Source organism: Chelonoidis abingdonii, chromosome 5, assembly GCF_003597395.2.
Source record: "Chelonoidis abingdonii isolate Lonesome George chromosome 5, CheloAbing_2.0, whole genome shotgun sequence".
Classification (NCBI taxonomy): Eukaryota; Metazoa; Chordata; order Testudines; family Testudinidae; genus Chelonoidis; species Chelonoidis abingdonii.
The window spans coordinates 111443594-111456024 of NC_133773.1; the positions used below are offsets into that span (position 1 = coordinate 111443594).

At 38.9% G+C, this 12431-nt stretch overlaps 1 protein-coding gene across 7 annotated transcripts in view; it reads left to right on the forward strand.

Moving 5' to 3' along the window:
* The window catches only part of ADGRA3 (adhesion G protein-coupled receptor A3), a 117667-nt gene that overhangs the window by 44497 nt on the left and 60739 nt on the right, over positions 1 to 12431 (forward strand). For all 7 annotated transcript variants that reach the window (XM_032795552.2, XM_032795545.2, XM_032795548.2 and 4 more), the window contains 5 exons: positions 1075 to 1146; positions 4163 to 4234; positions 5221 to 5292; positions 9750 to 9910; positions 11676 to 11889. In XM_032795552.2, the coding sequence (XP_032651443.1) occupies positions 1075 to 1146; positions 4163 to 4234; positions 5221 to 5292; positions 9750 to 9910; positions 11676 to 11889 (591 nt within the window). The remainder of the gene's footprint in view (positions 1 to 1074; positions 1147 to 4162; positions 4235 to 5220; positions 5293 to 9749; positions 9911 to 11675; positions 11890 to 12431) is intronic.

The window sequence follows — 12431 nt, forward strand, 5'->3', positions numbered from 1 at the left end:
ATCTTGTAGGTGTTTGTCTATGTCTGAGGTATTGTAGCAAATACAATTGTATCTTAGGGCTTGGCTGTAGACAGTGGAGCACGTGATGTGTTCTGGATGGAAGCTGGAGGCATGTAGGTAAGTATAGTGGTCAGTAGGTTTCTGGTATAGGGTAGTGTTTATGTGACCATCACTTATTTGCACTGTAGTGTCCAGGAAGTGGATCTCTTGTTTGGACTGGTCCAGGCTGAGGTTGGTGGGGTGGAAATTGTTGAAACCTAGGTGGAATTCTTCCAGGGCCTCCTTCCCGTGGGTCTATATGATGAAGATGTTATCAGTGTAGCTCAAGTAGAGGAGGGGCGCTAGGGGATGAGAGCTGAGGAAGCGTCTTTCTAAGTCAGCCATAAAAATGTGGGCATACTGTGAGGCCATGCGGGTACCCATAGCAGTGCCGCTTATTTGAAGGTATAAGTTGTCCCCAAATCAGGACACATCACATGATCCATTGTCTACAGCCATCCCGGGCACATCACACGATCCATTGTCTACAGCCATCCCGGGCACATCACACGATCCATTGTCTACAGCCATCCTAACTCCATCTGGTGTGCTGATCCAAGGCCCTGATCCTACACCATTGAAGTCCAGTGAGATCTTAGACGTTGAATTCAATGGGCACAGGATGTTGCCTCACTTTCTTTGCTCAACAGTTCATCAATACAGAGCAGTAAAACTCAGGTAGCAGAAAAGAAAAATCAGATTACATATTGCTCAATTCAGGTTAATATCCACTCTAATGAGCATAATGTAAGGGTGGGAATCTGTCAAAGATATAATATATTACAATATGGTAAGAAATACAATTGATGGTATTTAAATGAAAACAAGAAATGTTTATATCCCTTATTGTGGAAAAATATCAAAGATAATGAGTAAAATTTGAAAAATAAATATGTATTCTCTACTTTCTGACAAAAGTCAGAAGGAAGCTTATTTGCAATTTAAAGGTGTTCAGTTCTATATCTAAAAAGTCAGTTTCTCTGCCATAAATTTCAATATTTGACCTTTCTCTTTTGCACTTTTTTTTTTAAACAGGGACCTAAAGAACAATCTTATTAGTATTATAGATCCAGGTGCTTTTATGGGGCTTCCGTCTCTTAAAAGATTGTAAGTATCTTATTTAGTTATATGATTTTTTTTTTTTTCAGATTCCAGGTTAAGTTTGAGAGGTTGGCAGTTTAAAAGCAAACAAAATCACCATGTCCTGTAATTGAGCACATTTAATATAGAAATCATTTAAATACCACACACAAAACTTTACCATTTTCAGAGCTGCTTTTCTGAGTCAAACCATGCTTTGGAGAACTACATGTGGCTTGCCAACGTTTCATAACCAGGTTTATTGGATATTTTCTGTCAGTAATTGCTCTATCACTATCCCTGTGTATTATGTCTTGAGCCACAAGTGGCTTCATATTCATCTAAAGCTTTGATGTCATCTAGAATAACCCTCTGAAGTACCGAGAACTACTTCGTGGTGGCTTCCTTAAAAAGGTCATAGAAGAATACCAAGTCCCTAGTTATTAATATCTTAGTGAAAGTTACAGTGCTGTTAATGCCACTTTATTAAGGTGTGCCAACTGTCCTATTATACATATTTCTTGGATTTATGTCTAGGCTGTAAAAACTTTCCCCAGAATGAAACTTAGAAAACAAGATCCCAGCAGGAGAGCCATCCTTTTTTTATTCCTTTCTCTGAAAGATTTTCGAAAATCTGTGGGGCAGCTTTTAAGTTACAGAATTTTTAGTGACGTTTAATATCCATGAACTGTGGTGACCAATGCTCTAGAAATATCTTGGTAGCTCCTAATTACCTAATGTTATAGGCACTAAATAAATCGGTCAGTGAGGTCTCAGCTCAGGAAAGTACTTAAGCATGTGCTTAAAATTTAAGCATTTCAAAAAAAAATTAAATGCTTAACTAGCTCATCTAACAGCTCGTTTCTTTGGTACCTCTAACCTGCTCATGTGAAATAGTGGGAGTAGACAGCACAACACTACAATGGCTCAAATCATTCATCTCCCACAGAACTCAGAGTGATGACTGGTAACTGCTCCTCTTCCCTAAAGGTCCTCACCCGTGGAGTGCCTTGAAGAGTTATAAAACTGTCAACAATGTGCTGATGATTCAGTTATATGTCTTGTTCTCCATTGATGCAACCACCACCACTATGGGCTAATCTACACTGGCAATGATAAAGCACTGCTGAGGCAGTGCTTTAATGTGTCTTGTGTAGTCACAGCAGAGCGCTGGGAGAGAGTTCTCCCAATGCTCTAAAAGAACCACCTCCATGAGGGGCTTAGGTACCAGCATTGGGAGCGCGGCTTCCAGCGCTGGTGAACTATCTACACTGGTGCTTTACTGTGCTGAAACTTGCTGCGCTCAGGAGTGTGTTTTTTCACACGTCTGAGTGAGAAAGTTGCCGTGCTAAAAAGTGCCAGTATAGACAAGCCCTAAGTTGTCCAAATATTGTCAAGACATCAGGTCTTGGATGAAAAGCAGCTAGTTGAAATTCAGCTCAGGCAAGACTGAGATAATGCTGGCTGGAAGGGAGAAATGTTTTGGAAGGGCTTGTTTGAAGTCGTGTGAAGTCTCTGGGTCCTGTTTGACTCCTCATAAGGCTTGAATGTTCCTGTAACATAAAAATACCATTTTTACCTCCATTGTGCAATGAGCACCTTCCCACAGTGTTCTATGTATTTATCTTCTCCAGATTGGGTTAGTGGGAGATGCTGTATTTGAAACTTAATATGAAATGCACAAGCTGCTGCTGATCAAAAACCTTTATGGTTTGGGCTGCTGTGAATTCATCAAGCCCATCAGCTGTTGCCAGTTTAAGACCTTGTTACTATCTTCAAAACAACTAATGGACCAAGCCACAGCTATATTAAATCTACTAACTACTGAGACAGTTGTGCATCATTGGGGAGTGCAGATTGCAAGGACCATAATGAAGCACCTGATAGCTAGAGACAAAGCATTTTTGTTTGTGGGGGTCTGACTATGGTGTGAATTTCCAGAGGAGTTTAGGCAAATCTAGAGATCACCTTTAGGAAATGATGTAAAACCTTCTTCTTTGGCAAAGTGTTTCCACCGTTTAAAAAAGAATACCCACAGTACTAAAACCCCATCTGCCTGCTCTGCTTCCTACGTAAAATTGCAATCAAATCAATCAACCAATCAATAACGTAACATTTTATACTCCAAAATAGGGAAGAGCCAGAGAATCCATGAGGTTCATTAGGGAGTTGATGTTGCTAATTAATTTTATATGGAAGGTGTTGTGATACTTCAGTGATGGGTGCCAGCATAAAACATGATGATAGATAGATAACACCCTAGGAGCCAAAAGTCCTCTTCCCGATCTATAGAATTTGGAGGATCTTAAAAGAAAATGGTTGCTATCAATTAATTTTTGAACTCCTCAAAACTGTAGTGATTGTAAAATGAATGTGCCTTCCTACAATTTTCAGTGGTGAATGTTGTCACAGGGATTCTAGCAGTTTATCTGTCATTGGGGGGAAAAAAATGTCTAAAGGGAAATTAAATTAGGTAGTCATCTTTTGAAGACTTAAAAAATAAGCAGTTGAGGGTCCACATCTGTGTTCCTTACATTAAGTAGTATTTACGTGTACAAATATTCCGATGCAAATTTGGACCTAGAGGGCTGAATTTTCTTTACTGGGGCCATTTTGCAATTTGAATAAGGTCAGATCTACACTAAAAACTTGCTAGTGTAATAGTGTTGGTTAGGGGTGTGATATTTTTGACATTACTGGCAAAAGCCTTAGTGTGGACAAAATTTTATAACAGCATAACACATTTATAATACATTTTGAAAGTGTCACATATTTTGCCCTGGGAACTTGTATAAACTATATTGGCAAAAGCACTTCTTATTGGTATAAGCTGTGTCTGTGCTATGAGTGTATACTGGTATAGTTATGACAGCAAGCCTTTTCTGATGTTGACCTGGCCTAAATTAGAAAAGCCTTTCGAAAGAGTTCAGCACCTAGTCAACTTCATGAAACTTCATTATTCAGTTAAGTACCTTTTGTGTAGTGTATATGTATTGTATGATGAAATGAAGCTATTAATATTTGTTTTGCTTTCTCCTTGTAGAGACTTAAGTAACAACAAAATAGGCTGCCTGAATGCAGATATATTTAGAGGACTCATAAATCTTGTTAGACTGTAAGTATAATTCTGTTGTACATGTTTGAGAATTTATAATTATCATTTAAGTCAACCTTTTTTTATTTCAGCAGGACTACTAATGCTTAAAGTTGAGCACAAGCTTAAATGCTTTGCTAGATAAAGGCCATAGTGGTTACATTATGTTGCCTACAGAATAGAACCAGTCCCATGCCCTGTCTGCTCCTGCCTCCCCTAGTTTTGCATTCTTGGAAAATATAGAAAAGAAGAAAAAGGGGTACTTGTCTATAATACATATTTTCCCTAGAAGACTATTTCAGCATTACATTATCTCTTAACTTTTGTCCTTTATCAGAGAGCATCAAGGTGACTATCCTTCTTGCGGAGGACTTGATGAGATGTCCTTGGGACACATCGAAGGTTGTGGGGGGTGGGGAGCAGGTTGGGTTTTTTTAGTTGTCACAAAAGGTTGTATTCCACAGACACAGAACACTCCCTTTGCCCCACTCCCCTTGCTTGGTGTCTCTGCAGCACTTGCAGATGAGCCACCTATGAGAAAATCTATGATGGGTTTTTTTTTTGTATTTATTTAAATGGGATATCTAAGCAGGTTGTTTTCTTGCACTACCTTTCTGGTAACACTGATTATTTGCCAACTTTGAAATAAAATTTAAATATGCTTTTTTCTGGGATATATTTCAACATAATTCTCATTTTAAACAAAAATGAAATATTTGAGCTGACTAATTTATTCTCAGACTCATAATGCTTTCAAATAAAAGAGAAGAATGGGGGAACATTTGGGTGTTAGGGTTCTCTAGCTGGGCCATCAGGCTTGCGTTGTGATGTCTAATGTTTTAAAGACTGCTCCCATGTCCTCTTTTGATGATTGCCAATTCATAATTACTTTTAAGAAATAAGAGAACGCATTTTGAAAGAGAAAATTTGTGTTTAATTACATAAGAAATGCATCTGACACTAAGTTAAGTATAAAACAATTTGATTATTGCCATTTTATGTCCTAGAAATCTTTCAGGGAATTTGTTTTCTGCACTAACGCAAGGAACTCTTGATCATCTTAACTCACTAAAGTCTTTGTAAGTAAATATTAATTTTGGTTTTAATTTGTATGACCTTAGATAACTTTTTCAGCAATTTTAAAAACCAGTTTAAAAGGGTAAACATGGGGAGCTTCAGTAGACTTTTTTTGAGTGCAAAGCAACTAAATTAAAGCAAACAATATTTTTGATTTTGACAGAACTGTACATTCAATACTATCCCAATTAGATGTTGGCAATTTAGATTTTGTTTTGTTTATTAAACATATTACAACTGTATATTTCTGAGTAGGCTTTGATTGATGTAGGTGTGGAATTTTGCATGAGGAAATGATACAAGGGTTAGACATTGTTTGAAGATGAAAAGTACTCTGGATGTAATTTTCAGAAGCACTCAGTCTTTGCCTGGGTCTTCTCTATTTTGAAGTCAGTGGGATCAGAGTTAGGCCATCATTGAGAACTTTTGAAAATCTCACCCTACATATGCCAATTATTATTTTGTATTAAAGAAAGTTTTTTCGTCTTTTACAAATGAAGATATTCTCCAAAAGTTTACAGTTCTCCAAGAACAAAAAGTGTGACTGTTGGATATAGAAATGAATGTGTCTCAATCTCAATTTGTTTTTCTCTTTGCTCCTTTAGCAGTCCTTAGTTCCTTATTGTGATACTGTGTATGTAGAAAGTGGATGAATTACTTCATCACAACCTGACTGTTAAGTTTGTATATTCTATGACAGCTATATAGGCTGGGCTGCCATATCAGGAGTCTAGCAGATTCTCAAGGTGCTGGTGCACTGGTCATGAAGTCAACTCTCTCTTTATTCCAAAGCAGATAGTGCCTCCTTTCAAGTCTGATTATTATTCATAGTTTATTTCTTGAGCTCTAACAGTACTCTCAGCACTGTACTAATAAAAATGGTCCTTGTCCTGAAGAGCATGAGTCTGTTTAAGAACTTAATGAGCCTGCGACAACATCCTGGATATCAATATTAGTATTTAAAATGTGTCCTTAGGAATTCCTGTTAATAAAGACCATATTAGAACGCCCCAATTAGGAATATATATTGTTTCACTGTTAAGTGTTTGTGCCTTGACTTGCATAATCTTGTCGGCACTGTTTGCTGTTACTGGTGAAATAATAAAATACACATGAAGTAGAGATTTTTAGCAAAGATGAAAAACAAATCAGTTCAGACGGAGGGGTTCTTTTTTGAGACTATATTTAGATATATAAATTATTGTTTCCTGACTGTAGCAGACTTTTTAATGGGGATTTGGATGTCTTTGTACCAAGAAGTGTTATGTTATACATGCAATGAGGGGGTTTTATGAATCAATTAAAATCAGAAATTATGTGGAAAAGGACTGTTTTAATCATAACAGTTACTGGGGTTTCTTTTAATGGAGGAAAAAAAGCCACACATGGTTGCATGAGTAATGAGTAGTAGTAGCCTATAATGAGAGAAACAGGCAACATATTTGAATGACCACTGCATAAAATTTGCTTTTAATCTGTATCTTAACCTTATACCATTGTAGATTTTTTTTTTTTTTTTACTCTTGCTTCTCTACTAAATAAACCTCAGTCAGGTGGATAGTATTATTCAATTAAACTGTTATTGTGCTCATGAATTTGCTCATGTAAGCACCAGAGTTACTGTACTCCCTCTACCAAAGAAGTTATTACAAATTCTTTTTTTTCTACAAGGTCCATATATCTGTTAAACCTGGCTCTGGCTTTGGCTCTGGCTCAAGCAGTGTACAGCTAGTTAGGCAAAATCAGACCCTGATAGGAAAGGGCATGATCAGCTATACCTGACAGTTGTTCATTGCCTTCAGGAAAGTTTGTGAGCGCTTTCATTTCCGAATATATCTGTGTGTGTGTGTGTGTACACAGTACTACACACTTATATCCCCAGGACCAGAAACACAGCTACAGAATGTAAATATGTGGCCAAAATAATTCATTTATTTTGTGTGTGTGTGTGTATAGATATAGATATAAAAATTACTTATATATCTATATGTAATTTATATATGAGATCTATCTGATCATAGCAGCACAGGAACAGGCACTGAGGACCAGATCCATTGAAGCAGGGGTCTACCACACTAGAGAGGACCCAAGGTGCAGACTGTGCAGAGAGGCCTCAGAGACAGTCCAACACATAGTGGCAGGATGTAAGATGCAGGCAGGAACAGCATACACTGAACGGCACAACCAAGTGGCTGGCATTGTGTACAGGAACATCTGCACAGCGTATGGGCTAGACCCTCCCAAGACCAGATGGGAGATTCCACAGAAGGTTGTGGAGAATAGCAGGGCTAAGATTCTGTGGGACTTCCAGATCCAGACGGACAGGCAGGTACTGGCCAATCAACCAGACATCGTGGTAATAGACAAGGACCAGAAGACAGCGGTGGTGATAGATATAGCAGTGCCAAGTGACAGCAACATCAGGAAGAAGGAATATGAGAAGCTGGAGAAGTACCAGGGCCTGAAAGAGGAACTAGAGAGGATGTGGAAAGTGAAGGCCAAAGTGGTCCCAGTGGTGGTAGGAGCACTCGGGGCTGTGACTCCTAAGCTGGGTGAGTGGCTCCAACAGATCCCAGGAACAACATCAGAGCTCTCTGTCCAGAAGAGTGCAGTGCTAGGAACAGCTAAGATACTGCGCAGAACCCTCAAACTCCCAGGCCTCTGGTAGAGGACCCGAGGTTGAGGAAGACACATACCACCCATAGGGGTGAGAGGGGAATTTTTTTTTATATATATAATTTTATATATTTTTATATATATATTGTAATTTTTATATCTATATATAAATAAAAATATTTGGGGCATAAATTTGCATTCTATAGCTGTTTCTGGTTCTGGAGATGTAAGTGTATAGTTCTTTCCTACTGCTGAGGCACCATCAGTGCCCCCCTCCTGATCTCCCCTCCCCCCACACACACATCATCACAGAGTGCAGCATGGAGAAGGGCAAGAAAAAGGGGTAAAAACAGACATGTTGTTTTCTCTACCCCACTTGTGGAATGCCTGGATGGGGATTGCTGTGTCTTCTGTGAGTTAGGAGCCATGCACATCTCAGAGAAGCCAACTCGGGCAGGGTCCTTCATGGAATCCCTCTCTCAAGCCAGGAGTGACCCACACCAGTAGAAGCATAGGACTCCTGGTACATGTTTCAGTCTATCCTGTGGCAAAGGGAGGAGGAAAAGGTACAAAAGAGCCCATCAGAGCAATGAGACAAACTCCCTGCCTTGGGCAGTAGTATGCAGGAGCACAGCTGCAACCATTGTCCATGCCAATCATTCATTGGCCTTCCTCAATAGTGCCTGAGGCAGAAGAGTACTCAGGTTGACTCAGGAGAAGAACTTAAGGGTGCAGGCAACACAGAACTCCCTCCTTCTTCCTCCTTTTTAGGGATTTCCTCAGCAGGTTGCTGTGAGCTCAGCTCCAGGGTATTCCTTGCCCTTCTAGGGCAAGGGGTGTGATTCCTCCAGCATGTTTTGAGTTACTGCCAGCACTCAGTAGAGCACTGAGGTCAGAAAAGGGCCAAATCCTGAAATTTACCAGATGACTTAGATCTGGCATAGTCATTTTTCTCCAGGGTTGACCACCTCTGTATAGATTCAGTCAAAGCTTCCCTCTCAGGAGATGCAGGAAAAGCATTCAGTTCTGGGCATAAGAAAGATCAGGTGCAGGGAATCAGATTGCTGCCCCTCAGTTAGCAGATCCCCATCTGCTCTCCCATCTCATGGTGAGCATTCATTCAGGCAAACAAGAAAAGGAAAATGGGAAGGACGTACAGGGACTAGTCTCCATGGTCATTGGGCACCTTCTCTTCCCCAAGTCCTCACAGGGAAAAGAAAGAAAAAAAAAAAAGAAAAAAGCATCCCTCAAAAGGGCTGTGGCATGCCAGAATACTAAACTTGGGTGCAGGCACAGGAGGCCTTCCTCTTGTCTCTTCAGAGTCTACTGATGCCAATTCTCTAGGGAGGGGCAGATTTAAGAGAAGGAAATACAGAATGTTCTCCTTAGATTCAGAACAGGAACCCCAGGAGGAAGAAAATCAGGAAGACTCTTCCAGTTAAGTTTGTGTCCAGGCAGTATTGACATGGATCCAATTCATGGCATGAAACCCTCACATTTGGTGAGTTACAGCACAAATAAATGACTTTAATTTAAATCACTGCTGAATAATAAGCTAGAATCTGTTTTTTAAACACATGGTACAATATAGTGCAATATTCTTAACTTCTGCTATTACTGACACTTCTTGACTTTAGTGGCCTAGGCGTACTTAATCCTGCCTCAGCATGGGGGGCGGGGCTGTATTAGATGACCACTTGAAGTCCCTTCCAGTTCTACATTTATATGATTTTATAGGAAATTTGTAGTAAATTGTGACAGGCGTTCTAAAACTAATAGAGGGTAAACATAAAAAACTGAATATTACATTTATTCTTGTGATTATGTCTTTTACATGTTACAGAGAATTTCAGACTGATTATCTTCTATGTGACTGTAACATTTTGTGGCTACATCAGTGGTTAAAGGAAAGAAATATAACAGTGCGTGAAACTAAATGTGCTTACCCCAAGTCATTGCAAGGACAGCTGGTAACATCAGTTAAGCAGGAGCTTCTAACATGTGGTAAGAATTCTGGATAAATGCATACTGGGTTTATTTAGTGTGAGTAGCTAATCCTTTATTTTTTCTGCTTTCCTTCAATTTGGCACTTCTATGTAGTGTTTATAGTGATTTCTTCTACTAAGCTGGTCCACAGATTGACAATAGTCTTCAGAGTGCCTTGCTGCTTCTGGTATGAGAGAGAGAGAAAGTTGTTGTCTAGGCCCCTGATCTTACCTTTGGAGGAGCAGTCCTCTCAAAAACAGCAGTTGAACTTGATTTCTTACATGAAAGATAGAAAACTGATGGATTTGTCCTCCATTTCCCAGGTTTTTTTCTGTCAGACTGCTTAGGTCTGAGTTATGCAAAACCCTCCAAGTCTAAAGCCCTAATAGTTAAAAGGAGAAAGAGATTCTCCTATTTACCTTCCGCCTTATCTTTCTTGGAGACCAGTCAATCCATAAAAGAGACAAATAAGAAATCTGAGATGTCCTGAAATGAAACAGTAAAATCCAAGAGAAGAAAATCAGAAGAAACCTGCTGCTTTTTTGGGCCGATTGTCTGGCTCAGAGCTAGATGCACAGAGAAGGAAACTCAGGAGAAACTTTCTTTAGCTGTTTTTTAAAAGAATATTGAGAAGTTTGTTAGCATTCCTAGGTCTTCCCCCAGATGATCCTTAAAGAGGAAGAACAAGAAGAATCAAGTCAATGGGTCACTGAAACCCCTAGAAGTAGTGCCCATCAGGCTCAGAAAAGACCCTTGCATTCCCCTAACATAGCTATGCAGGCACACTCAAAGCTGAGTTGAGTGGGACTGTGCAGCTGAGATTGATCATGGCCAGCTAAGACACTGATTGTGTATTTGATTGTGTCTATAATAGGTGTAAAGTCAAGTTTAAAAGACACATTTAGGTAGCATGTTTTCCAACACTACCTATTTTCCAAATCTAGATAGTTCCAGTGGTTATGTGAGACTTGAGAGGGCTACATAAATCATGTTCTTTATGCTTTCTTTAAGTATTAAACTTTTAGTAAATCCCACCTGCTTTTGTACAGTTCACTACTCTAATTCAGGACTAGCTTCTCTGAATCATGTGTTGAGAACTGCATACAAATATCCTATTATGACGATTACTTCTCATTCTGTTGTCAAAACTGGGAGTTATCAAGAATATTAAGCTCTCAGTATAAACCACGCATACTAGTTTCATATCAATCAGTGATTGTAAAGTTCATGCAGCATGGGACTGGGAGTGAGGGCCTGTGGGTCTCCGTTTGTAGCTGTGATAGCAGTTCACTCTGGAATCTTGAGAAAATTGCCTAAATTTACCTATCTGTAAATCTTAAACATATTAACATATATCACTTGGAATTTTGAAGGTTGCTCAATATTTGTGAAAGAAATATAAATGCACAGAATTATTTTATTTGTATTGCTTTTTTTTTTTCTGGAACTAGGCTGGCAAACAGCTTCTGTAATTCATTAAACTGACTGAATACAGTTTTTGAAAGATACAGTTAGCCCACTCAAGGTCAATTGACGATGTGAGTCATTATGAAATACAGTTTATTTAAATCCTTCCCAGGTCTTTTTTTAAAAAAAAAGCCAGCTAAGAGAGAGATCTGATTATATCAAACTATATTCTAAAGAAAAAAAACATATTTCTTCTTTTCATGAATATTAAAATTAAGTTTTTTTTTGTCAGAGTGGGTCTATAAAGCATAATATCTATATTTTTAAATTTGAAGTTTTGTTGATTTTTTTTTTTTTTTTCTCTCTTGAATTCTAGAACCTCCTCTTGAATTACCATCTTTCTACATGACTCCATCCCATCGTCAGGTTGTCTTTGAAGGAGACAGTCTGCCCTTCCAATGCATGGCTTCATATATTGATCAAGACATGCAAGTGTTATGGTACCAGGATGGGAAGATTGTTGAAACTGATGAATCTCAGGGTATTTTTGTTGAAAAGAACATAATTCATAATTGCTCATTGATTGCAAGGTAAATTCCTTGTGAAAAACATCTTGTAGAGTAGACCCCCCATCTGCTCCATGTGCATCTTGGTTCATATTGCTTAGTAAAGTAGTTGATGGCAAATAGCCTCTTCTCAGTTCTTATTGATGTGACTATATAAACTACAATAGTGAGGGTTTGGAAGAAATGCCCTCTGTTGGACAGTATTACATAATGGCAATACATAGTCATTATGATGGTGAATAATCATTAGGCCAGAGAGTGTGTGACTGACCCTATATAACCTGGTGGTTAAGGCACTGAAATTCAAGTCTCTGCTTCAGTGACCATTTAATTATTTATACAGCTTCAACAGGAGAGGCTGAGACCCACACCAGAATTTCCCACATACCAGTGCCTATAGCACGCTCTTACGTAGTAAGGGAAATGCAAGTTCAAATCCCTTCTACACTCGTGGGACGGGGGTAGTTGAACTCGCATCTCCCATGTCTCACGTGAGTGCCCTAACCACTAGGCTAAATGTTTTTCTTTGAGTGGTTGCAGATGTATATTCCACTCAGATATGCGCA